The sequence below is a fragment of the Trichomonas vaginalis genome, chromosome VI (genome assembly GCF_026262505.1).
Source record: "Trichomonas vaginalis G3 chromosome VI, whole genome shotgun sequence".
Classification (NCBI taxonomy): Eukaryota; Parabasalia; order Trichomonadida; family Trichomonadidae; genus Trichomonas; species Trichomonas vaginalis.
In genome coordinates, this window is record NC_067208.1 from 10,079,521 (window position 1) to 10,106,178 (window position 26,658).

Consider the following 26,658-nt stretch of genomic DNA (forward strand, 5'->3'; position numbering starts at 1 on the left):
AAGTGAATACGACAGCGATAATTTTATAAATATTTCCGTTTATATTCAAAAATTCTGTGATTATTCAATACCATACGGAATATTTATTAAAGAAGATTGAATAAGATTTGCGCGGTTTTTCGGATATAAAATTATCACAACATTGTGTACTTATTAAAATTCTTTAATTTTACCTGGAAACCTTCCCGCAATTTGTGATAATTAAAATGTGACAAAATGCGCAATAGATCAATAATTAAGGATACAGGACAAAGTTCAGAGAATACAAACATGGCCAATATAGATGAAATATGTTTAAAGTGGAGCAAAGCAACCGATCGTGCAAAAATTGTCGAAAATTCAACAGTTTCAAAGTTTCCTTTACCAAAAACAGAAGATAAATACGAAGATTACGTCTCAACATGCTTAAAATGGATTTTAAATACAAAGACATCAGTTAATCTTGCACTACTTCCTCTTCCACTTTCTTTATCTTTAAATATACCTCCAAAACCAGACTCTATACAATTTTCAAGAAGCAAAGTACTAAACAGACTACATTGCGATGAACTCTACAATATATTAATCAAAGGAAGCAATTTTAATGAATCTTCAAAATTTATGCCGCAAAATAAGAAGGAAGACATCTTTATAAGCCAAACAATATCATCCAACAATCGATGGGGTTCGAAACTGATACCACAATTCCCGACTCCTTACGCATACGACAATTACGAGACATACAAATCAGATTTAGAAAAATGGACAGAAACAGTTAAAGGAATTCTCGATCCTCAGCTAGAAATAGATGCAAAAGAGTTTAAGCAACTATTAGATCTCGACGATAGCGATCCCCCGAGTCAAGTTCCTTTTATCCAAACTCATTTCGATTATGAAAATTTTCATCCAAAAAATTCAATTGAATTTACAAAAAGTAACAAAATTTCAGAACTTTTTACATCATATAAAGAATTTTTAGAAACTCCATTACATATAGAAGAAGGTCCATTTGACGATAGACTCATAGTTAAACCAGATTTTGATGATATCATTGCTTTACTTGATAAACAAAATACAACTGATTTTGAAAAGCAAGCAATACTTAAATACATCACCAAAAGCATCAAATCCCGTGAACCAACCATCTTTACACAGATATTTAACTCTGTTTCCTACTTATGGAGCTTAATTATTTCATTCCAAAGATTTTATGAGACTGATTACATCGAAAACCCAATAATTACTAACCTCGATGAACTCATATCATCAGGGAAACCAATAACAACCTGTTTGCTCCTTCTTTCGAAGTATTATTTGACCCAAGAAATTACATTCATCATGTCTGAGCATTTTGCAAGCACAGATGTTGTCTCTCAGTTGAACTTCGCTAAGGAGATGTGCGAATCTTACATAGAACAGTCAAAATCCCAAATTACTCATTTTTTTGAAGAAGAAATTTCCTCGGAAAACATTGAATTGGCATCAATGGTACTCAAATTATTGATCTGGAGCAAACAGACTACAGTAATTCCCAATTTCTTCAAGATTTTGTATGATATAAAATCAATTTCCAAAAAATACTTCAGATCTATAGTTTATTTCATATATACAAATGTAACATCATGTATGTATTTCTATCATTCACTCGGCAACGCGAATCTCGAGAACAATTACTTTGATTCCGAAATTATTTTTTTAATTTCGGAATTTTTCACGCGTGTCAAGCCAGATATGATGGTACAATCCACGAAATGGACATTACAAATTGTTTCCCAGTGTATTGACATAATTGTTCAAAGTCCAAACAAGATTTACTCAAATTTAATTAAATCTGTTTGTAAATACGCCCATAGATACTACAAGAACACTCGGAAAGAGTTCCAAGACATTTTTCCAATGATCCTTGTTCTCCTCTACGCTCTAGGACAAACACATTTGCCGGCCGAAATTAAACTTGATTTAATTATCGGATTGGCAGATTTATCTGTATTTCCATCTGCTGATAAAGTGTGGATAAATAATCTACACCAGATACAGATTATCCTCGCTTATTCTTTGGAAAACGAAGAAATTTCTGATGCGACATGGAAACTCATTTCAAACGTCGTAATTACACATAGAAGTAATTGTGATTGTTATCTGAGTGAGGAAACAATAAATACTATACTAAATGAACTAATTTCGGGAAAAATTTCAAGAATTCCGATTACAAAGGCTCTGATAAGGGTTGTTTTATCAATGCCTGCAAGTTATAGTAGTATACCTCCAGAATATGTTGAATTCTTTAACATTTTCAAAGGAAAATTTGATTTCAAATCAAATCTTTTGAATTATTTGAAGAAGAATAACAACAGTGTGAAGATACAAAGGAAAATCGATAGAATTGACAAAAGACCTTATTCTACAGCAATTTATAATTTATTATCTAACAATATTGAATAAAAATCTATCTTTGTTTGTTTTTTTTCGCGAAATTAGACTTGTTTATTTGCAAATTGGAAATTGGGTGTAAGACTTACAAAATCAAATGTAGAAACGTTAAACATGATGCATCAATATTGTATATCCAGAATCAACAGCTCTGAGGTTCGTAAAATTCTGAGTTGGAAACGTTTTGATAAATTTTATATAGTAAGTGTCAAAAGTAGTCATTTTATCAGGAGAAATCAAGGCCAACTCTCATGTTAAGCTATTTTAAATATTAATTTGATAGAGATGGCTCCATATGTTGCTATTCAATATTGTTTGTCTGATAAATATTTATACTCTTTCAATTTTGATAAAACTCTGAATGATAATAAATTGGTTTTCCACAAAAGAAAGTAGATATATATGAGTTTGGAACATAAATTATTGCTGCATATTTTGTGCTCTTTTTATACATTTATCCATCAACATTATGATCATCTTTTTCTGAACCAGTATAAATAGTAATTAAAATGAATTTTCACCGTATCCAGATTGATAAAACGCCTCGTATTTAGTTTATGGCTAGGATCTATTATTAGAAGCTTAATACTAGACTAAGAAGTAAAATTGTCCGATTTTCAAAGATGAAATTCATGATGAAAATTAGAATCCAATTTGGTTACTTTTTCAGTTTTTGTCCCTTCATAAAAAAGTGCCATCTCCAAATTTGATCTTTTGGATTGGATTATTATATAATCATTTACAAATTCTATAATGAAAGGGAATTCTAGTTTTTCACAATGGAAAACAAGGGTTGGCCATATTGACATGTGATATGAAATACGACCAACAACTCATTTTTATAATTTCCCCTTGATGGGGGACACGTTTATGCTCTAGATCTGATTCATCTTTGATAAATACAAATTTTAAAATTCAAATTAAATATTACCACTTTAATTTTCATTGTTGATATTATATATAAGATTTGATAAGTCAAATTGAATATTGAATGTACATCATTTGGATACTGTTCAGTATATGGGGATAGATTAACGCCTGTTTTTGAACAAAATTCCAGTATCAGAATTGTTAATATTTCGACAAATTACAATAAAATTCCTGCCTTTTGTTTTCATCAATGCCAAAATTTACTCTCAGTTCACGTTTGTTCAGTTGTTAAAAAGGTCTCTAAATATGCATTTGGCTATTGTGAATCATTAACAAATATTTCTCTCCCTGACTCAGTTGAGATTATTTCAGACTATGCATTCTGTTCATACAACTATTCCTAATTATTTCATGCAGGGCTGCAGCGATTTAATAGAAATAAATGAAACATGTTTTATTACATCCTCAAACAAAATCATTTCCTTTCCAGACAATATAACAACAGTTGGCCAGTATGCATTTGCAAATTGTGAAAATTTGCAAAAAGTTGTTTTGAACGAAAACATAAGTTTTATTGATAAATATGCTTTCGATAAATGCTGGGGAATAAATCATTTCGAATATAAATGCATTGATTTCAATATGGAAATACAAGAGTTTCATTCATTTGGATTAATAATAAAACCATCAAAATTTCTAAGTAATAAAATATTACCTTATCAATATTTTGAAAATGATTCTATAACCACGTTTACAATTGATGAAGGTATTGATGCTATAGGATATGCTGCTTTTGCACATTCTTCTATTCAAACAATTACCCTCAATGAAAAAATCATAACAATTCCACAATTCTGTTTCTATAATTGTTTTCAACTAAAAAGTGTCATTAATTGCCATGCAAAAGATATATATGATTCTGCTTTTTGTGGTTGTGTTGCGTTAAATGATATAAATATTAGCACTGTGGAATTTATAGCACAACATGCATTCGAATCTACATCTTTATATAATTTGGTCGTTTCAGCAATTTCTATTCAAGATTATGCATTTGCTAATGCTATAATATTAAATTTGGAACTCAAAAATAATGTATCAATTGGACCCTATGCATTTTATACCAATAAATCAATGATAAACCAATTGATATTAGGATCTTCAATAATACAGTTACCTCAGTATATATTTTATGATTCTAACATAACAGAGTATACAATTCCAAATAACATCAAAATAATCGAACCATATTGTTTCTATGGCTGCAAAAATCTCAAATTCATTCATAATATTAAAAATGTTAATTACATTGGGTCTAGTGCATTTGAAGGATGCATTTCATTAACAGGGCTTATAGATCTAACAAATATCATCGAATTTATAGGAGAGAAAGCATTTAAAGAATGCACATCAATCACATCAATTAATTGTTCAAACATGATTGAAATTATACATCCTGAAACTTTCTTCAACTGCATATCTTTAGGTTCATTTGAATTTCCAAGAATACTAAGTACAATTCAGTCTAAAGCATTTTATAATTGTATTTCGTTGAATAATATTCAATTACCAGACACTATCATTTCCTTAGAAGAATCATGCTTGTATAATTGTAATCTTTCACAATTTAATTATTTGAACAAATCTTTAGATCCATTATATTCTAATTCAATCTATATTGGGTTAAAAGTTTTTGATCAATCAAACATTGAAACAATAAACATTACTTGTAATTCTATAACAATAGATTCATATGCAATTTCCGAATGCAATAGATTAAAAGAGGTTATAATTGATGCAATGTATGGAACTATTTATCCTAATGCTTTTAATAATTGTCTAAATTTGATCAATATAGATCTTAAACAAAGTCAATTAATGTTTATTTCAATAAGTTTTTATAATGTTAGCTTTCATTCGATTAGATTTCCAAATGGAACTCAATTTTCTGTATTTCCTTTTTCTAAATGTCAAAACCTTCAGGTAGTTAATTTTGAGGGTATTTTAAGTGTTAATGAGTATAGAAGTATAGTTGAAGATTTTCTTTTTGAATTAAAATACACCGGATCAGAGAAAACCGATTATTTTGTTGATGATTTCTTTACTTATTTTATTTATATCAATAAATTAAAAGTGCATGTTCCAGATACTTATCTTATTGATTCATTTTGCGGAATAGATACTATTAGAGAAAGGGAACCAATTTCGAAGAGGAAACTCCGTGAAAAATTGAAGCATGAAATAATAAGCATTCCTCCAGATTTCAATACCACAATTGTTTGCTATCAGAATTATGATGATAACAAACCAACATTACTTCATATTGGTAAAATTATATCCATGTTTAGTCAAAGTCTTATTAATTCATTAAAATCCTAATAATTCATTTGGTCATCAAAAACTATTTTAAATGAGGTTTATCTTCACAGATCGCAAACATAGTTTTAATGCGAAATAATAATCGAAATATGTTTTAGTTAAAACCAAGCTTATATAGAATGTGTTTTTATTGGAAATTTCGGATAGCAATATCTAACCATATGAACTATTACTAGATTTAAAATAAATGCAATGCTTGAGAATTTCTATATGAAATAAAGAAAATTCAAGATTATTGTGATAAAGCTTAATCCCAATAATGATCAATAAAAATCAACATTTTATGCTTGATATATAAAAGAAACTTACATTTTTATTTTATAATCGAGGGAAACAAAGAGATAATACATTTCTTTGGGTCGAAATAAAATCTGTCAATTCTTTCCATATTAATGGTTTTGTTATTGTAAATATTGCATTCTTTAACAGATTGTAAATTAATATTCTTTAATTTCATTGATTTTTGCTTCAACGACAGATCAAGAGCATTCACTTTTTGTTTTAATTCATGAGGTCTTTGCTTTGGATTTCTTTTATTTTCTGGATAATAGATAATTGGTTTTCCACAAAATGATGATACCAAATATGAGCTTGGAACATAAACAGATGTTGCATATTTTGTAATCATTTTATATACTGACCCATCAACATTATGATCATCTTTTTATGAACCAGTGTAATAGTAATTTTCTGCTTTTATTTCTTCAAAGAAACATGTACCATCTCCAAATTTGATCGTTTGCACATGATTATATGGATAAGATAAATGCTGTTCACAGATCAGGCTTTTATCTCCAAATTCTATAGATTCAATATGCTCAACTTTAATTAAAACATCTTCTCCAAAATAGCTATTTGCTTCAATTTTTGAAAATGGTAAATGATATGCCATGAAGAATGAATTGCCAAAGTAAGTAACTTTTCCATTAAATTGAAGATTTTTAAGGAAAAACAATTATAAAATAAACCTTCTATGATTATTCAATTATGATTTCTAACCGTTACCAAGTTAGAACATGAACCGAAACAGTATTCTCCGATACTTGTCAAACTATCTGGAAGGATGATCGTTGTAATGTTAACATTATTAAATGAGAATTTTCCAATAGTTCGTATTCCTTCTTCTATAACCAATGATTTAACATTGCTAGCATAACAAAAGGCATAGTCTTCAATGCGATCAATATTTGAATGAATATTAATTGATTCAATATTTGTAACATTGTAGAAACATTTCACCGGAATATACTTCATTTTTAATAAAATAGTCGAGATATCTAAATTTGAACAAGATTCGAAAGCACTTTGGAGTACATCGATTGCATTTTGTGAACTAAACTCTAATGCTATTAACCGGGAGCAATTATAAAATGCATATTCACCTATAAATTTTATGGAATCAGAGAATAATACTCGCTTCAGTTGTCGAGATTCAGCAAATGCACTACCTCCCAAAATCTCAACTCCATATAAATTAACTTCTTCAACATTTGTTCCTGCAAAACAATATGTTCCAATAGTTTTAATCATTCCATTCAATTTTAATGATGTAAGGCTACTATTGTAAAAACAAAATGGAGGAAGGAATGTTGAATCTGTTGGAGCTTTTGCTTCAATATTATACTGTCCATAATATTGATATGGTTGAAACCCAGAATGCTGCTCAGGAAATTGACAAATAGCTAGAATATTTTCAAAACATCTTATACCTAACGAGATGAATATATTATTAAGCATAATGATTGTTAGATTTACGCATGAATTGAATGCATCATTACCGATAGAAATGATCTTTTCAGAAAGAATTATTTTTTTTAGATTTAAACATTCATAAAACGATTCCTCTTCTATGTGGGTCAGATTTTCTGGGATATCAAATTTTTCAGAACCAAAATAAATCTTATTTAGATTAATCTCAGTCACTCTTTTATTCCTGAAAAAAGAATATGCTTTTATTCGAGTCTCATTTTCCTTAAATGTGTAGTTAATTATACAATTTTCAGGAAGGTAACCATGAGTATGGGGACCGAATTTTTTCACAATAATTCTCATTGGGGGTTGAATCCTTTGAAGATTATGGCATTCACTAAACGCATTTATATCAATTCCTATTACAGAATCAGGAATAACAATTTCAATAAGACTAGAACATTCAGAAAATGCATGCATTTGAATGATTTTCAAACTAACTGGTAAAGAGATGTTTTTCAATTCGCCACATCCTATAAAAGCATATCTAGATATCTGTTCTAGGCATTTTGGAAGCTTAATATCTGAAATCCAAGTACAATATGAAAATGATCCATCTTGAATATTAGATATGCTGTTTGGTAGATCAATTTTATTTAATGACAAACAATAGGAAAAACATTGAATTCCTATTGATTCAACTGTTGTTGGAATTGAAATATTTTTGAGCTTTTCGCAATGGGAGAGTGCAAAATGTCCAATACTCGTGATTTTGGAGAATAGGGATACAGACACCAATTCTGAGCATCCATGAAAGCAATATGAGGGTATTTTCTTAATATTCCCTGTAATTTCAATTGTTCTGAAAGTTGAATTAAATTCAAAAATTCCCTTAATATAGTCACCATCAATAATACTCGATGCATTACTATCACACTTGACATTCATTTTTTATCAAATAATGCATCGGTTATTGTAAGAAACTAACCTTTCATATGAAATGAAATAAAACTTTGGAACAACGATTATTTTAGCTTGAATTTGTTGAAACCTGATTTATATAATAATTTTATTTCATTTTTGAACAGTTTCTCACTGATATCAAAATAACCAAAATCAAAAATTTACAGGCATGGCCTTTATTTACGACTATTCAATTTTGGCTCTTGAATAGCATTTTTTTTTCATTGACTGAATGTTTCATTAAGCATACATTTCTATTAGAAATAATACCAAATTTCATACACTATCAAAAAATACATAATTAATGTGTGTAAATCATAGATACAATCTTCACAAACTTTCAATGATGATTTTCCAGATCTGTTGATGGATATGTATTACATATCTATTGAGAAACTTATATGCTTGGGGTCACAGAAATCGGCAAGGGGGTTTTCGAAAAAAAAATTAGAATTAGAATTATATAGATTACTTGATTTGTTTCTATTTCAAGGGAAAAAATATGATCAATAAAAAATAACTTGAGTAATCATTTTAGGCTATGGCAATCAATCAGATTCCGATTGCTGACTCAGTTCCTCATCTGAAGTACTTGTTAATACATTGTACCACAGATGAGGAACAAAGACTCCAAAAGCTACTTAAGAGAGTCTCTGAATGTTCCCTTCAACAATGAACATCTTATTGCTGATTTTGTTGCTCAACTGAGTTTCTTGTTAAAACATTATTTCAAATATGAAGAAAGTATGAAAATTTTGGTCTATCATCTCTTCTTCAACTTGAATAGACGAAACTTCAAATATCGCCCAGACAGCAATACTATAAAAATTAGAAAATTTTTAAGAATTTCTGATTTTGAGAAAGCAAGCGAAAATTTTGAAAATTAGGCATAATATTATGAACGTTTTGATTAATCAACTTATAGATTGATTAAAAAATATTGAAATTGAGAAAGATATAGTTTATTTGAGTTTATTGTGTTTTGACACATGAATTAATAGGTTGGTGTAAGTATATATATTGTGAAAAGTTTGTCAGTGTATTAATATCTATCATACATGATGGCCTAATATGTATTGTAAGTATAAAGTCGTTACATGATATACATAATTAATTTTATGTGTATCTGATTTTGGGCTCGATTTTGGGGTACATGTTAATGAATTGTATCCCAAATGAGGAACAAAGGCTCAAATTGCTGTAATAAACAATTTTTGTAGAAATTTTATAAATGAATAAATTTAATTTTTTATTCGTATTTAAACTGCTTCGGCTGGATGGTTAGAGTCTGATTTCTTTTTAATGACAAAGAAGTATACACAAACTCCAATGACAATTCCTATCACAATTACAGCAACTATGACACCAATAATTATAGGTAAGCTGCCACTTCCTCCTTTACTCTCTGATGGAGAACTGGATGAACTTGAGCTTCCTGAAGTACCTGTAGACCCTGTAGAGCCAGTAGAGCCAGTTGAACTCGTTTTATCGGTTTTATCATCAGTTGGTGGAGGTGCTGTAACAGTTGCAAATAGCTTACTAGTGTATCCAGTAAATTCAGAAGTAATATCACCTTCATTCAGATAGTAATATGAACTAGGCTGTTCTGATTTATATTCAGCATATTGAGTGGGTTTAATAATAATTTTCTGAGTGTTCGCTATAGAAGAATGCAAGAAATTATAACTTGATTTAGGAGTACCTTGATATTTTGGTGTATAGGTAAACTGCGTAACATATTCTTCAACAAGGATAAGTGGCTGATTGCCTGGGTATGTAATATCTGATTCATCATTAATTGATACTTGATTTGTTCTAACTGAAATACCTATTGGACCTTTAATTGTAATAGTTGCTTGAGATCCTTTGATAATATAGTGACATACTTTAGAAGATTCGATAGTTATAGAACCAATCTGATTTTTTGAAATTATATATGTTCCATATTCTTCTGGGCAACCAAGCTTCGCGAAAGGTTCCGGAGATATCGTTGTTCCCGTTTCCGTATTCATCATGTTTATCAACTTATCTGATGCCAGTTTGGAGCTGCAAAACACGCTGAAGAAGGTCAGCATTAATTAAAAATGAAGTTAAGTCTTCAAATTTTTTTGAATGGTTGCTCCATTGATGGTCAGTTTTCTGACTTATATTTTGAATGATGATTTTATTCTTAATTTGTAATGATTTTTTTTTCATTTTCGTTTATCATGGCTCTTCTGAGTATTAGTCAAAAAAAGTCAGACCAACCGTTTTTTAAAAGTCATAATTTTGAAAATTCTTTCCGATTTGATCCATGCCCATTTAAGGCAAAGATAGAGAGTTTTTCTTTAATTATATTTTCAAAAAAGTTCTGAAAATTTGAATGACCCTTTTTACCCCTATCTAAAGTCGCCCTATCGTTTTCCTGCCTCACTATTGAGTGGACCTCTATCAAAAATTTGAATAGGAAACTTTACGAATGGAAAGGAGTTTATTGAATTTTTTTTAACTAGATAAGAATTTGGGATATATGGAATCAGTCTGATGTGAAGCTGATGCATGGTTGTATTTCATGCAATTTAATAAATTTCTCCAACAAAATTTTATGAGCAATTATTGGGTTCAACATATATGTATATTAGTACTTTAGATCCTATCATATTTATTTTAGATTAAAAAAAAAAACATGAAATCCAATGATATGAAATTTTGTTATGAAAATCAAAAAACAATTTACTTTCTTAACATCGATTTTTGCTCTTCATGAGCAATTTTAATCATTTGATTTTCATAACAAAATTTCATATCATTATAGAATTTATTCAAGAATTACCTTTATATCAAATAGTATTTATTCAACAAATCCATACACATTATTACTGTGCTTCATATCTCAAGCATAAAGGGCACAATTTTGTTCGATATCTTTGTTTTCGAAGTATTTTCTCTGTTGATTTATAGTAAGTAAGGATTCCGGATGGCTAAAAAACCTCTGGCTATAGCCATTTCTCCAAAATGAACAATTTCTGATATTTGATCCATGGAAAATTATTTTTGAATTTTTTTTAGAAAGAATTATGACGCTGAAATTCTCTGAAGATTTTGAAACTTCTACAATAATCTTCACACAATGCGTCGAACGAGAAGGGGACTATCACTTAATGATACCAGAAGTTGTTTCTATGATTCAAAATATCGAAAAAACAGGTTCATTACCTCCAGAATACGGAGATGTTCAAAACAGATTCATAGACGAGGTTATTGTTGCAGCAATAACTCCCATTCTACAACTTTCTTACACTTCTGGAACAGAATTAAAAAATGATCTTTCTTTCTTCCAGGAATGCATGCGTTTCATCCCTTGGTGTATTAAGAATAACCACATAACAACAACCTTAAAGATCATTGAAATTCTTCATTCTCGTCACCATCAATAATACTCGATGCATTACTATCACACTTGACATTCATTTTTTATCAAATAATGCATCGGTTATTGTAAGAAACTAACCTTTCATATGAAATGAAATAAAACTTTGGAACAACGATTATTTTAGCTTGAATTTGTTGAAACCTGATTTATATAATAATTTTATTTCATTTTTGAACAGTTTCTCACTGATATCAAAATAACCAAAATCAAAAATTTACAGGCATGGCCTTTATTTACGACTATTCAATTTTGGCTCTTGAATAGCATTTTTTTTTCATTGACTGAATGTTTCATTAAGCATACATTTCTATTAGAAATAATACCAAATTTCATACACTATCAAAAAATACATAATTAATGTGTGTAAATCATAGATGCAATCTTCACAAACTTTCAATGATGATTTTCCAGATCTGTTGATGGATATGTATTACATATCTATTGAGAAACTTATATGCTTGGGGTCACAGAAATCGGCAAGGGGGTTTTCGAAAAAAAAATTAGAATTAGAATTATATAGATTACTTGATTTGTTTCTATTTCAAGGGAAAAAATATGATCAATAAAAAATAACTTGAGTAATCATTTTAGGCTATGGCAATCAATCAGATTCCGATTGCTGACTCAGTTCCTCATCTGAAGTACTTGTTAATACATTGTACCACAGATGAGGAACAAAGACTCCAAAAGCTACTTAAGAGAGTCTCTGAATGTTCCCTTCAACAATGAACATCTTATTGCTGATTTTGTTGCTCAACTGAGTTTCTTGTTAAAACATTATTTCAAATATGAAGAAAGTATGAAAATTTTGGTCTATCATCTCTTCTTCAACTTGAATAGACGAAACTTCAAATATCGCCCAGACAGCAATACTATAAAAATTAGAAAATTTTTAAGAATTTCTGATTTTGAGAAAGCAAGCGAAAATTTTGAAAATTAGGCATAATATTATGAACGTTTTGATTAATCAACTTATAGATTGATTAAAAAATATTGAAATTGAGAAAGATATAGTTTATTTGAGTTTATTGTGTTTTGACACATGAATTAATAGGTTGGTGTAAGTATATATATTGTGAAAAGTTTGTCAGTGTATTAATATCTATCATACATGATGGCCTAATATGTATTGTAAGTATAAAGTCGTTACATGATATACATAATTAATTTTATGTGTATCTGATTTTGGGCTCGATTTTGGGGTACATGTTAATGAATTGTATCCCAAATGAGGAACAAAGGCTCAAATTGCTGTAATAAACAATTTTTGTAGAAATTTTATAAATGAATAAATTTAATTTTTTATTCGTATTTAAACTGCTTCGGCTGGATGGTTAGAGTCTGATTCTTTTTAATTTTAATGACAAAGACAAATAATTGACAAACTCCAATGACAATTCCTATCACAATTACAGCAACTATGACACCAATAATTATAGGTAAGCTGCCACTTCCTCCTTTACTCTCTGATGGAGAACTGGATGAACTTGAGCTTCCTGAAGTACCTGTAGACCCTGTAGAGCCAGTAGAGCCAGTTGAACTCGTTTTATCGGTTTTATCATCAGTTGGTGGAGGTGCTGTAACAGTTGCAAATAGCTTACTAGTGTATCCAGTAAATTCAGAAGTAATATCACCTTCATTCAGATAGTAATATGAACTAGGCTGTTCTGATTTATATTCAGCATATTGAGTGGGTTTAATAATAATTTTCTGAGTGTTCGCTATAGAAGAATGCAAGAAATTATAACTTGATTTAGGAGTACCTTGATATTTTGGTGTATAGGTAAACTGCGTAACATATTCTTCAACAAGGATAAGTGGCTGATTGCCTGGGTATGTAATATCTGATTCATCATTAATTGATACTTGATTTGTTCTAACTGAAATACCTATTGGACCTTTAATTGTAATAGTTGCTTGAGATCCTTTGATAATATAGTGACATACTTTAGAAGATTCGATAGTTATAGAACCAATCTGATTTTTTGAAATTATATATGTTCCATATTCTTCTGGGCAACCAAGCTTCGCGAAAGGTTCCGGAGATATCGTTGTTCCCGTTTCCGTATTCATCATGTTTATCAACTTATCTGATGCCAGTTTGGAGCTGCAAAACACGCTGAAGAAGGTCAGCATTAATTAAAAATGAAGTTAAGTCTTCAAATTTTTTTGAATGGTTGCTCCATTGATGGTCAGTTTTCTGACTTATATTTTGAATGATGATTTTATTCTTAATTTGTAATGATTTTTTTTTCATTTTCGTTTATCATGGCTCTTCTGAGTATTAGTCAAAAAAAGTCAGACCAACCGTTTTTTAAAAGTCATAATTTTGAAAATTCTTTCCGATTTGATCCATGCCCATTTAAGGCAAAGATAGAGAGTTTTTCTTTAATTATATTTTCAAAAAAGTTCTGAAAATTTGAATGACCCTTTTTACCCCTATCTAAAGTCGCCCTATCGTTTTCCTGCCTCACTATTGAGTGGACCTTTATCAAAAATTTGAATAGGAAACTTTACGAATGGAAAGGAGTTTATTGAATTTTTTTTAACTAGATAAGAATTTGGGATATATGGAATCAGTCTGATGTGAAGCTGATGCATGGTTGTATTTCATGCAATTTAATAAATTTCTCCAACAAAATTTTATGAGCAATTATTGGGTTCAACATATATGTATATTAGTACTTTAGATCCTATCATATTTATTTTAGATTAAAAAAAAAAAACATGAAATCCAATGATATGAAATTTTGTTATGAAAATCAAAAAACAATTTACTTTCTTAACATCGATTTTTGCTCTTCATGAGCAATTTTAATCATTTGATTTTCATAACAAAATTTCATATCATTATAGAATTTATTCAAGAATTACCTTTATATCAAATAGTATTTATTCAACAAATCCATACACATTATTACTGTGCTTCATATCTCAAGCATAAAGGGCACAATTTTGTTCGATATCTTTGTTTTCGAAGTATTTTCTCTGTTGATTTATAGTAAGTAAGGATTCCGGATGGCTAAAAAACCTCTGGCTATAGCCATTTCTCCAAAATGAACAATTTCTGATATTTGATCCATGGAAAATTATTTTTGAATTTTTTTAGAAAGAATTATGACGCTGAAATTCTCTGAAGATTTTGAAACTTCTACAATAATCTTCACACAATGCGTCGAACGAGAAGGGGACTATCACTTAATGATACCAGAAGTTGTTTCTATGATTCAAAATATCGAAAAAACAGGTTCATTACCTCCAGAATACGGAGATGTTCAAAACAGATTCATAGACGAGGTTATTGTTGCAGCAATAACTCCCATTCTACAACTTTCTTACACTTCTGGAACAGAATTAAAAAATGATCTTTCTTTCTTCCAGGAATGCATGCGTTTCATCCCTTGGTGTATTAAGAATAACCACATAACAACAACCTTAAAGATCATTGAAATTCTTCATTCTCGTCACCATCAATAATACTCGATGCATTACTATCACACTTGACATTCATTTTTTATCAAATAATGCATCGGTTATTGTAAGAAACTAACCTTTCATATGAAATGAAATAAAACTTTGGAACAACGATTATTTTAGCTTGAATTTGTTGAAACCTGATTTATATAATAATTTTATTTCATTTTTGAACAGTTTCTCACTGATATCAAAATAACCAAAATCAAAAATTTACAGGCATGGCCTTTATTTACGACTATTCAATTTTGGCTCTTGAATAGCATTTTTTTTTCATTGACTGAATGTTTCATTAAGCATACATTTCTATTAGAAATAATACCAAATTTCATACACTATCAAAAAATACATAATTAATGTGTGTAAATCATAGATGCAATCTTCACAAACTTTCAATGATGATTTTCCAGATCTGTTGATGGATATGTATTACATATCTATTGAGAAACTTATATGCTTGGGGTCACAGAAATCGGCAAGGGGGTTTTCGAAAAAAAAATTAGAATTAGAATTATATAGATTACTTGATTTGTTTCTATTTCAAGGGAAAAAATATGATCAATAAAAAATAACTTGAGTAATCATTTTAGGCTATGGCAATCAATCAGATTCCGATTGCTGACTCAGTTCCTCATCTGAAGTACTTGTTAATACATTGTACCACAGATGAGGAACAAAGACTCCAAAAGCTACTTAAGAGAGTCTCTGAATGTTCCCTTCAACAATGAACATCTTATTGCTGATTTTGTTGCTCAACTGAGTTTCTTGTTAAAACATTATTTCAAATATGAAGAAAGTATGAAAATTTTGGTCTATCATCTCTTCTTCAACTTGAATAGACGAAACTTCAAATATCGCCCAGACAGCAATACTATAAAAATTAGAAAATTTTTAAGAATTTCTGATTTTGAGAAAGCAAGCGAAAATTTTGAAAATTAGGCATAATATTATGAACGTTTTGATTAATCAACTTATAGATTGATTAAAAAATATTGAAATTGAGAAAGATATAGTTTATTTGAGTTTATTGTGTTTTGACACATGAATTAATAGGTTGGTGTAAGTATATATATTGTGAAAAGTTTGTCAGTGTATTAATATCTATCATACATGATGGCCTAATATGTATTGTAAGTATAAAGTCGTTACATGATATACATAATTAATTTTATGTGTATCTGATTTTGGGCTCGATTTTGGGGTACATGTTAATGAATTGTATCCCAAATGAGGAACAAAGGCTCAAATTGCTGTAATAAACAATTTTTGTAGAAATTTTATAAATGAATAAATTTAATTTTTTATTCGTATTTAAACTGCTTCGGCTGGATGGTTAGAGTCTGATTTCTTTTTAATGACAAAGAAGTATACACAAACTCCAATGACAATTCCTATCACAATTACAGCAACTATGACACCAATAATTATAGGTAAGCTGCCACTTCCTCCTTTACTCTCTGATGGAGAACTGGATGAACTTGAGCTTCCTGAAGTACCTGTAGACCCTGTAGAGCCAGTAGAGCCAGTTGAACTCGTTTTATCGGTTTTATCATCAGTTGGTGGAGGTGCTGTAACAGTTGCAAATAGCTTACTAGTGTATCCAGTAAATTCAGAAGTAATATCACCTTCATTCAGATAGTAATATGAACTAGGCTGTTCTGATTTATATTCAGCATATTGAGTGGGTTTAATAATAATTTTCTGAGTGTTCGCTATAGAAGAATGCAAGAAATTATAACTTGATTTAGGAGTACCTTGATATTTTGGTGTATAGGTAAACTGCGTAACATATTCTTCAACAAGGATAAGTGGCTGATTGCCTGGGTATGTAATATCTGATTCATCATTAATTGATACTTGATTTGTTCTAACTGAAATACCTATTGGACCTTTAATTGTAATAGTTGCTTGAGATCCTTTGATAATATAGTGACATACTTTAGAAGATTCGATAGTTATAGAACCAATCTGATTTTTTGAAATTATATATGTTCCATATTCTTCTGGGCAACCAAGCTTCGCGAAAGGTTCCGGAGATATCGTTGTTCCCGTTTCCGTATTCATCATGTTTATCAACTTATCTGATGCCAGTTTGGAGCTGCAAAACACGCTGAAGAAGGTCAGCATTAATTAAAAATGAAGTTAAGTCTTCAAATTTTTTTGAATGGTTGCTCCATTGATGGTCAGTTTTCTGACTTATATTTTGAATGATGATTTTATTCTTAATTTGTAATGATTTTTTTTTCATTTTCGTTTATCATGGCTCTTCTGAGTATTAGTCAAAAAAAGTCAGACCAACCGTTTTTTAAAAGTCATAATTTTGAAAATTCTTTCCGATTTGATCCATGCCCATTTAAGGCAAAGATAGAGAGTTTTTCTTTAATTATATTTTCAAAAAAGTTCTGAAAATTTGAATGACCCTTTTTACCCCTATCTAAAGTCGCCCTATCGTTTTCCTGCCTCACTATTGAGTGGACCTTTATCAAAAATTTGAATAGGAAACTTTACGAATGGAAAGGAGTTTATTGAATTTTTTTTAACTAGATAAGAATTTGGGATATATGGAATCAGTCTGATGTGAAGCTGATGCATGGTTGTATTTCATGCAATTTAATAAATTTCTCCAACAAAATTTTATGAGCAATTATTGGGTTCAACATATATGTATATTAGTACTTTAGATCCTATCATATTTATTTTAGATTAAAAAAAAAAAACATGAAATCCAATGATATGAAATTTTGTTATGAAAATCAAAAAACAATTTACTTTCTTAACATCGATTTTTGCTCTTCATGAGCAATTTTAATCATTTGATTTTCATAACAAAATTTCATATCATTATAGAATTTATTCAAGAATTACCTTTATATCAAATAGTATTTATTCAACAAATCCATACACATTATTACTGTGCTTCATATCTCAAGCATAAAGGGCACAATTTTGTTCGATATCTTTGTTTTCGAAGTATTTTCTCTGTTGATTTATAGTAAGTAAGGATTCCGGATGGCTAAAAAACCTCTGGCTATAGCCATTTCTCCAAAATGAACAATTTCTGATATTTGATCCATGGAAAATTATTTTTGAATTTTTTTAGAAAGAATTATGACGCTGAAATTCTCTGAAGATTTTGAAACTTCTACAATAATCTTCACACAATGCGTCGAACGAGAAGGGGACTATCACTTAATGATACCAGAAGTTGTTTCTATGATTCAAAATATCGAAAAAACAGGTTCATTACCTCCAGAATACGGAGATGTTCAAAACAGATTCATAGACGAGGTTATTGTTGCAGCAATAACTCCCATTCTACAACTTTCTTACACTTCTGGAACAGAATTAAAAAATGATCTTTCTTTCTTCCAGGAATGCATGCGTTTCATCCCTTGGTGTATTAAGAATAAACCACATAACAACAACCTTAAAGATCATTGAAATTCTTCATTCTCGTCACCATCAATAATACTCGATGCATTACTATCACACTTGACATTCATTTTTTATCAAATAATGCATCGGTTATTGTAAGAAACTAACCTTTCATATGAAATGAAATAAAACTTTGGAACAACGATTATTTTAGCTTGAATTTGTTGAAACCTGATTTATATAATAATTTTATTTCATTTTTGAACAGTTTCTCACTGATATCAAAATAACCAAAATCAAAAATTTACAGGCATGGCCTTTATTTACGACTATTCAATTTTGGCTCTTGAATAGCATTTTTTTTTCATTGACTGAATGTTTCATTAAGCATACATTTCTATTAGAAATAATACCAAATTTCATACACTATCAAAAAATACATAATTAATGTGTGTAAATCATAGATGCAATCTTCACAAACTTTCAATGATGATTTTCCAGATCTGTTGATGGATATGTATTACATATCTATTGAGAAACTTATATGCTTGGGGTCACAGAAATCGGCAAGGGGGTTTTCGAAAAAAAAATTAGAATTAGAATTATATAGATTACTTGATTTGTTTCTATTTCAAGGGAAAAAAATATGATCAATAAAAAATAACTTGAGTAATCATTTTAGGCTATGGCAATCAATCAGATTCCGATTGCTGACTCAGTTCCTCATCTGAAGTACTTGTTAATACATTGTACCACAGATGAGGAACAAAGACTCCAAAAGCTACTTAAGAGAGTCTCTGAATGTTCCCTTCAACAATGAACATCTTATTGCTGATTTTGTTGCTCAACTGAGTTTCTTGTTAAAACATTATTTCAAATATGAAGAAAGTATGAAAATTTTGGTCTATCATCTCTTCTTCAACTTGAATAGACGAAACTTCAAATATCGCCCAGACAGCAATACTATAAAAATTAGAAAATTTTTAAGAATTTCTGATTTTGAGAAAGCAAGCGAAAATTTTGAAAATTAGGCATAATATAGGGTGTCCAAAGGTGCGTTTAGCACAGCGCTCTATATGAGACTATTAAAGGAGATATATGCTGATTATAAATATATAATAAAAAATATGAATATATGTATATGATGAGTATGTTGTATTTTGGCGCCATGCCGGGATATAAAATGAATTTTGAGACAAGAGGCGGTTTCGCGGGAAATTTTGGCGGGATTTTTTTCATTTTTTTAATGAATCATAAAGAAAACATCCTCGCTCTTGCAAAAAAATGCAAAGACTGTAAAAAAATCTACGAGACATTGGTAAAATGCTTCGGTATGGATGCTCCTAGCTATTCCACTGTAACGTATCATGTTAGGATGTATCACTTCATGAACAAAAAGGCGCCCATCATAAAAATTGACAAAAAATCGCCGGATCAAAGAAAAATCAAAGCAATTCTTCAAGCACTAGATGAAGACCCAAGAGCATCACTCAGAAAGATAGAGGAGATGACAAAGATACCACGTACAACAGTCAGTTATTATCTGCACAATTATTTGAACTACAAACTAGCGTATACACGTTGGGTTCCGCACAACCTTAATTCAGTTCAAAAAAAATCTAGAGTCCAATCTTCGAAAGAGCTCCTCTCTATATTGGGTGCGTATCAATCCAAGAAGTTTCGCTTTTTAGTAACAGGGGACGAGTCTTGGTTTCAATATGCAACAGAAGCCAAAATCATGTGGATCCCGAAGGATGAAAATCCGCAAACATTCCCGAAGAAAAAAATTGACACACCAATGATGATGTTGTCGGTTTTTTGGGGCGTGAATGACATCATCGCAATTGATATTCTTCAAAAACCTAATACGATGAATGCTCAGTATCTAATTGACAATGTTCTTACTCAAATTATCAATTCTGATGAGTTTGAGAAATCCAAACAACAAAAACAAAAGTTTGCAATTCATTTTGATAATTCAAGAGTTCACAAAAGTCATAAGGTAATGATTACTTGGTGGAAAACAATGTCAAAGTTGTTCCAAACCCAATTTATTCACCTGATATTGCACCCTCTGACTTTTATTTATTCGGCACGCTAAAAAAGAGAGCTGAAGGACGCGAATTCGCGAGTCCAGATGATCTTGAAAATTTTGTAAGAGAGCAATTTGAGCAATTTTCTCATGATGATTTAAAGCGTGTCTTTCAAGCCTGGATCGATCGCTGCGAACGCGTGATTGAATCCAATGGTGATTATATTTAAATAAACTTTATATATATGTAACTTGTTTATTTCTATTCGCAGTATTCAGGTTTGTGCTAAACACACCTTTGGACACCCTATATTATGAACGTTTTGATTAATCAACTTATAGATTGATTAAAAAATATTGAAATTGAGAAAGATATAGTTTATTTGAGTTTATTGTGTTTTGACACATGAATTAATAGGTTGGTGTAAGTATATATATTGTGAAAAGTTTGTCAGTGTATTAATATCTATCATACATGATGGCCTAATATGTATTGTAAGTATAAAGTCGTTACATGATATACATAATTAATTTTATGTGTATCTGATTTTGGGCTCGATTTTGGGGTACATGTTAATGAATTGTATCCCAAATGAGGAACAAAGGCTCAAATTGCTGTAATAAACAATTTTTGTAGAAATTTTATAAATGAATAAATTTAATTTTTTATTCGTATTTAAACTGCTTCGGCTGGATGGTTAGAGTCTGATTTCTTTTTAATGACAAAGAAGTATACACAAACTCCAATGACAATTCCTATCACAATTACAGCAACTATGACACCAATAATTATAGGTAAGCTGCCACTTCCTCCTTTACTCTCTGATGGAGAACTGGATGAACTTGAGCTTCCTGAAGTACCTGTAGACCCTGTAGAGCCAGTAGAGCCAGTTGAACTCGTTTTATCGGTTTTATCATCAGTTGGTGGAGGTGCTGTAACAGTTGCAAATAGCTTACTAGTGTATCCAGTAAATTCAGAAGTAATATCACCTTCATTCAGATAGTAATATGAACTAGGCTGTTCTGATTTATATTCAGCATATTGAGTGGGTTTAATAATAATTTTCTGAGTGTTCGCTATAGAAGAATGCAAGAAATTATAACTTGATTTAGGAGTACCTTGATATTTTGGTGTATAGGTAAACTGCGTAACATATTCTTCAACAAGGATAAGTGGCTGATTGCCTGGGTATGTAATATCTGATTCATCATTAATTGATACTTGATTTGTTCTAACTGAAATACCTATTGGACCTTTAATTGTAATAGTTGCTTGAGATCCTTTGATAATATAGTGACATACTTTAGAAGATTCGATAGTTATAGAACCAATCTGATTTTTTGAAATTATATATGTTCCATATTCTTCTGGGCAACCAAGCTTCGCGAAAGGTTCCGGAGATATCGTTGTTCCCGTTTCCGTATTCATCATGTTTATCAACTTATCTGATGCCAGTTTGGAGCTGCAAAACACGCTGAAGAAGGTCAGCATTAATTAAAAATGAAGTTAAGTCTTCAAATTTTTTGAATGGTTGCTCCATTGATGGTCAGTTTTCTGACTTATATTTTGAATGATGATTTTATTCTTAATTTGTAATGATTTTTTTTTCATTTTCGTTTATCATGGCTCTTCTGAGTATTAGTCAAAAAAAGTCAGACCAACCGTTTTTTAAAAGTCATAATTTTGAAAATTCTTTCCGATTTGATCCATGCCCATTTAAGGCAAAGATAGAGAGTTTTTCTTTAATTATATTTTCAAAAAAGTTCTGAAAATTTGAATGACCCTTTTTACCCCTATCTAAAGTCGCCCTATCGTTTTCCTGCCTCACTATTGAGTGGACCTCTATCAAAAATTTGAATAGGAAACTTTACGAATGGAAAGGAGTTTATTGAATTTTTTTAACTAGATAAGAATTTGGGATATATGGAATCAGTCTGATGTGAAGCTGATGCATGGTTGTATTTCATGCAATTTAATAAATTTCTCCAACAAAATTTTATGAGCAATTATTGGGTTCAACATATATGTATATTAGTACTTTAGATCCTATCATATTTATTTTAGATTAAAAAAAAAAACATGAAATCCAATGATATGAAATTTTGTTATGAAAATCAAAAAACAATTTACTTTCTTAACATCGATTTTTGCTCTTCATGAGCAATTTTAATCATTTGATTTTCATAACAAAATTTCATATCATTATAGTAGTATATGTTGAAGGGTTGTGTGACTTTTTTTGTAAACGTAAGAATTCATACAATATTGAACGATTTTGTATCATTTTTTTTAACATATGAAGTAAAAAATGTATGATTCTTACAGTTTTTATTCTTACGTTTTTGAATAAATCAAGATTTAAAAAATTGACTTCTTACGTAAAATTAAAACTAAGTTAAATTTATTTTTTTATTTTTTATTTTATAATAAATGAGTATAACAACTAATTCATTGAAATCTTTAAAGTTCACTAATTCAGAATTAGAAAATATTTTAGAAAATTTTGGAGACGGTTCTTATCCAACATATATGCAGAATGTGAAAGAATTCTCACATAATTGAATGATTTTTGAACATACTTCTGAATAGCAGATTTTAAAAATTTATGAATAATTTATAAAAAGTTTTTATTCCTACAATTCCTATATTACCATTAATAAAAGAATATATTTTATAATAATTTCATTTCGAACATGTTAAAATTTATCTGCATTTTGAAAAAATTTTATTATAAATGATAATATAATTTATTAAATTAATATATAACTTATGAATAATTTATTTTTTTAATTCGTAAGAAAATGAGTGGATCAAGATTCGTAACCGTCAATCAATTAATAGATGCTCTTTCACCAATTCTTGAAAATGTTAAACAAGTAGATGTTTATTTCGATGATTATGTAGAAAGTTTATATTATAAAGGTAAGTTTAATATTAAACCCATTGCTTTTGCATTTGATAATAAATTAATTGAAAATGCAAAAATTTGGGAATTAATTCCAGATATTGAATTTATAACAAATATTAAGGATAAATGGTTTAAACGAATTCCAACCACTAAAGTTCTTTGTAAATTAATGATCAAAACCGAGGCCAAAGAATTTCATGAATTTACATATCATCCAAATAAAGTTTCAGAACTAGAAAATGAAAAACTTCAGAAAAAATTAAACGATAGACTTTCAAATGATCGTATTGAAAAAAATAATAAACTAGCAGAAGTTGCATTTAATAATGAAATATTTGATGAATATAACCTTGAACTCAGTGATGGACTTTAAGTCCTGGGCACTTTGTGCCTTGGGCTTTAAGGACCCGGGCTCAACGAGTTATGATTTATGAAATCAATTATTTGATTCATTCTTTCTTCAATCTCTTCTATTCTTTTTGTTAAATCATCAATTTTCATTAATGAGGTGATTCTTGATTGAGGAATAGATTTTAAACTAACAACACCTTTTATTTTTGAAATTTTGAATCCATCAACTTTAAACATTTTATTCAATTTACATGTTGTCAATTCTTCAAATAATTTTTTATTATTAGCATAATAGTCATTAAATTCTTCAACAGATGAAAAAATTTTTGTTTCAGTAATGGGTTTAACAATGTTTATTTTATTTTGAACATCTTCAGTTTCATTTATTTCTTCCTTCTCTGTTTCATTTATTTTTAATATTGGTTTCATTTATCATTAAATAAAAATTAGAATATAAGTGATGAAATATATTTTTTAATTAATATTAAATCAGAAATGGCGGCAGGATTCTTAAAAAGTTATGGGAAGGAATTAAGAAAGCAGCAAGTTGGGTTCATCAGAAAATAATAAAACCCATTGCAAACTTTTTGGCACCAGTAGCGAAAACGGCAGGAACTATAATTGGTGGAGTATTAGGTGCTAAAAGGTAATCCAGCGATGGGAGCACAAGCAGGTAACGCAGTTGGTGGAATTGCTGAAGGAATACTTAATAAAATAGGAGGAAAGTAGTGGAAAAATAAATATTATTTTTATCTCAATATCGGTTGTAGTCTTTGATAAACTTTTGCTCCCTTATTTAAAACTTCTCTTACCGGAACATTAGGTGCTATTTGTTCCGCAACGTCACTAATTGCTTCTTTATTCTTAAATATCCAATTTGCTCCCTTCTTCATTGTTTCCCAAACTTTATGCGCTCCTCTTTTACTTTATCCCATAATTTTTTAAAGAATCCTGCAGCCATACTTGATTATTTCATTAAAATTAAAATTCATTTTCATCTTCTTAATTTTGATTTTTTTATTTCATCATAAATGACGACTAACTATTTGGTGCCAAACACTAAACCGATTAATGGAAATGTATTTCATTCATTCGAAAAGATAAATGAAATATTCGCAAAGAATGACGGTAGAAGATATTATAGAGAACTTGAAAGTTCATGCTATGACTCTGATGCTCCATATTTTGATGATAAACAAACTCATTTAAGAATTACAAATCCGGCTCATGATGTGAACCAATTAGGTGACACATATATTAAACGTAAAGTTAAAGCAACTTTAGTTTCAAATAAAGCTTTCACATGTGATGCCGCTTTTAAATGCATGCGTTTATTCGTTGGTTATAAATCATCAAATCAAAACTTTAAGCAATTAGAAGTAGAAACCGAAAGAGGTGATGCCGGCTATCTTCAGATGGATTGTGCCCGTGAATCTTTCGCATTTGCAACATATAAACCAAAATCGGAAAGGAAAGTTTAAAAAGTTTGTTCATTCATTATATAACAATGTCCAAAAATATGATACTCAGTATGTGGTAAATATATTGACCCCTCGGAAGTTTTCAAAGAGCAAATGAAGAAGTTGATATCACTTTTGATATGATTATTCAGTAAACGATTTGTTAGCATTTCAGGCGTTCGACGATTATCCTAAATCATTTGGTGATATCATTCTTAAATATTATGTTTTTCAGGGATACTTTGGTATTTTGCCAAGTTGACCCGTTAAGAGTTGCTGATTTACAAAATTACGTTTATGAAAGATAACTGATGAAAATTATGAAAAGATTATGAATCATGTTTATAAATACGATCGCAAATTCCAACAAATCGGACTTCCTGCAAAATTAATTACAAGCTTAGCCGCTACATCTGCTGACGCAAACAGTTGAAGACGTTATTATTCATGCACAAAGATGGAAGTTTTAGAGGATAAATGTATTACACCAGGATATGGTTTAATTGAAGAATCAGTTAAAGCAATACCACGTTTATTCAGTAAGGAAGATCCATTCATGATACCAGCTCAACATATTGACGTTCGCTCACTAAATGGAGGTGCATCACTCCTGAAGGTATCAGCTCTGATTTCTCATACGCTCTTCATAATGTTACAGATATTGTGTTAACATTTTCCGAAGAATGCAATGCAAGAACAGTTTTTAGAAATCCAATGCTTCGAGGTCTTCAGGTCACTATAGATTCCAGAAACTTCCCCGATCAAGCGATGACCACAGTGGGTGACATATTCTTTACACGTATGCTTCAAGCTTCTGATTTAGATGGAGTGAATGAATGCACGGAAGAATACGAGGACTCATTAACTAGACCACTGAATGCAGATGATGGCGTGCCATTAGCTAGAACATGGAAAGACCAAACTTCATTCTTATGCACTATTCCAGTTCAACGTGATGGAGCTGGTATATTCTTTGATGGATTAGAAACGTTTAACTCACAAGTTACAGTACAAGTGAAAGCTTATCCAATCATTCAGGGTGAAAATGACACTTACTGTTCAAAGGTGACAAATCCTCCTCAGGTTTGGTTTACTAGGACTACGTATTGGACATGGACGCCGGATGAAGGTTTGAAATATCATTCAACAGGTACACCACCACAGTATAGAAGTTCATATGATGAAATATTGATGAATAGAAATGTTTAAAATTATAAATTTATTTTTGATTAAATGGATTTCAATTCTGAAGAATTAACAGGAGTATATAATACATACATAGATGATATGATTAATGAAGCATTGAGTGATAATAGAAATGCTCTATCTAAGGAAAAA

The 26,658-nt window shown here is 29.9% G+C and overlaps 10 protein-coding genes and 1 pseudogene across 11 annotated transcripts, besides 1 other annotated feature; 7 read left to right on the forward strand and 4 right to left on the reverse strand.

Moving 5' to 3' along the window:
• Positions 1–216: 216 nt before the first annotated feature.
• TVAGG3_0837930 (SCA1 complex scaffold protein SCAA family) lies at positions 217–2,624 on the forward strand (the record flags this gene model as incomplete). The annotated part of the gene is made up of 1 exon (XM_001578925.1): positions 217–2,421. One exon carries the CDS (start codon positions 217–219, stop codon positions 2,419–2,421), a length of 2,205 nt encoding a protein of 734 aa, XP_001578975.1.
• A 1,066-nt stretch (positions 2,625–3,690) lies between these two features.
• On the forward strand, positions 3,691–5,655 carry TVAGG3_0837940 (antigen BSP-related family; the record flags this gene model as incomplete). Its single annotated transcript, XM_001578926.1, has 1 exon — positions 3,691–5,655. The coding sequence occupies one exon, from the start codon at positions 3,691–3,693 to the stop codon at positions 5,653–5,655; it is 1,965 nt and encodes a 654-aa protein (XP_001578976.1).
• A 981-nt stretch (positions 5,656–6,636) lies between these two features.
• Positions 6,637–8,292, reverse strand: TVAGG3_0837950 (leucine-rich repeats (6 copies)-containing protein; the record flags this gene model as incomplete). Its single annotated transcript, XM_001578927.1, has 1 exon — positions 6,637–8,292. The coding sequence occupies one exon, from the start codon at positions 8,290–8,292 to the stop codon at positions 6,637–6,639; it is 1,656 nt and encodes a 551-aa protein (XP_001578977.1).
• Positions 8,293–9,534: 1,242 nt separating this feature from the next.
• On the reverse strand, positions 9,535–10,382 carry TVAGG3_0837960 (uncharacterized protein; the record flags this gene model as incomplete). The annotated part of the gene is made up of 1 exon (XM_051248774.1): positions 9,567–10,382. The coding sequence occupies one exon, from the start codon at positions 10,380–10,382 to the stop codon at positions 9,567–9,569; it is 816 nt and encodes a 271-aa protein (XP_051084249.1).
• Positions 10,383–11,363: 981 nt separating this feature from the next.
• On the forward strand, positions 11,364–11,803 carry TVAGG3_0837970 (uncharacterized protein; the record flags this gene model as incomplete). The annotated part of the gene is made up of 1 exon (XM_051248775.1): positions 11,364–11,723. One exon carries the CDS (start codon positions 11,364–11,366, stop codon positions 11,721–11,723), a length of 360 nt encoding a protein of 119 aa, XP_051084250.1.
• A 1,218-nt stretch (positions 11,804–13,021) lies between these two features.
• Positions 13,022–13,855, reverse strand: TVAGG3_0837980 (uncharacterized protein; the record flags this gene model as incomplete). Its single annotated transcript, XM_051248776.1, has 1 exon — positions 13,022–13,855. One exon carries the CDS (start codon positions 13,853–13,855, stop codon positions 13,022–13,024), a length of 834 nt encoding a protein of 277 aa, XP_051084251.1.
• Positions 13,856–16,472: 2,617 nt separating this feature from the next.
• TVAGG3_0837990 (uncharacterized protein) lies at positions 16,473–17,317 on the forward strand (the record flags this gene model as incomplete). The annotated part of the gene is made up of 1 exon (XM_051248777.1): positions 16,548–16,796. A coding segment is annotated over one exon (249 nt), but the record flags the coding sequence as incomplete, so codon positions are not given.
• Positions 17,318–18,301: 984 nt separating this feature from the next.
• Positions 18,302–18,742, forward strand: TVAGG3_0838000 (uncharacterized protein; the record flags this gene model as incomplete). Its single annotated transcript, XM_051248778.1, has 1 exon — positions 18,302–18,634. The coding sequence occupies one exon, from the start codon at positions 18,302–18,304 to the stop codon at positions 18,632–18,634; it is 333 nt and encodes a 110-aa protein (XP_051084253.1).
• Positions 18,743–19,607: 865 nt separating this feature from the next.
• Positions 19,608–20,910: a mobile genetic element.
• TVAGG3_0838020 lies at positions 19,704–20,830 on the forward strand (annotated as a pseudogene). Its single transcript has one exon. A coding segment is annotated over exon 1 (1,127 nt).
• Positions 20,911–21,244: 334 nt separating the features above from the next.
• TVAGG3_0838030 (uncharacterized protein) lies at positions 21,245–22,092 on the reverse strand (the record flags this gene model as incomplete). Its single annotated transcript, XM_051248779.1, has 1 exon — positions 21,277–22,092. The coding sequence occupies one exon, from the start codon at positions 22,090–22,092 to the stop codon at positions 21,277–21,279; it is 816 nt and encodes a 271-aa protein (XP_051084254.1).
• A 2,799-nt stretch (positions 22,093–24,891) lies between these two features.
• On the forward strand, positions 24,892–25,341 carry TVAGG3_0838040 (uncharacterized protein; the record flags this gene model as incomplete). The annotated part of the gene is made up of 1 exon (XM_051248780.1): positions 24,892–25,341. One exon carries the CDS (start codon positions 24,892–24,894, stop codon positions 25,339–25,341), a length of 450 nt encoding a protein of 149 aa, XP_051084255.1.
• Positions 25,342–26,658: the final 1,317 nt, after the last annotated feature.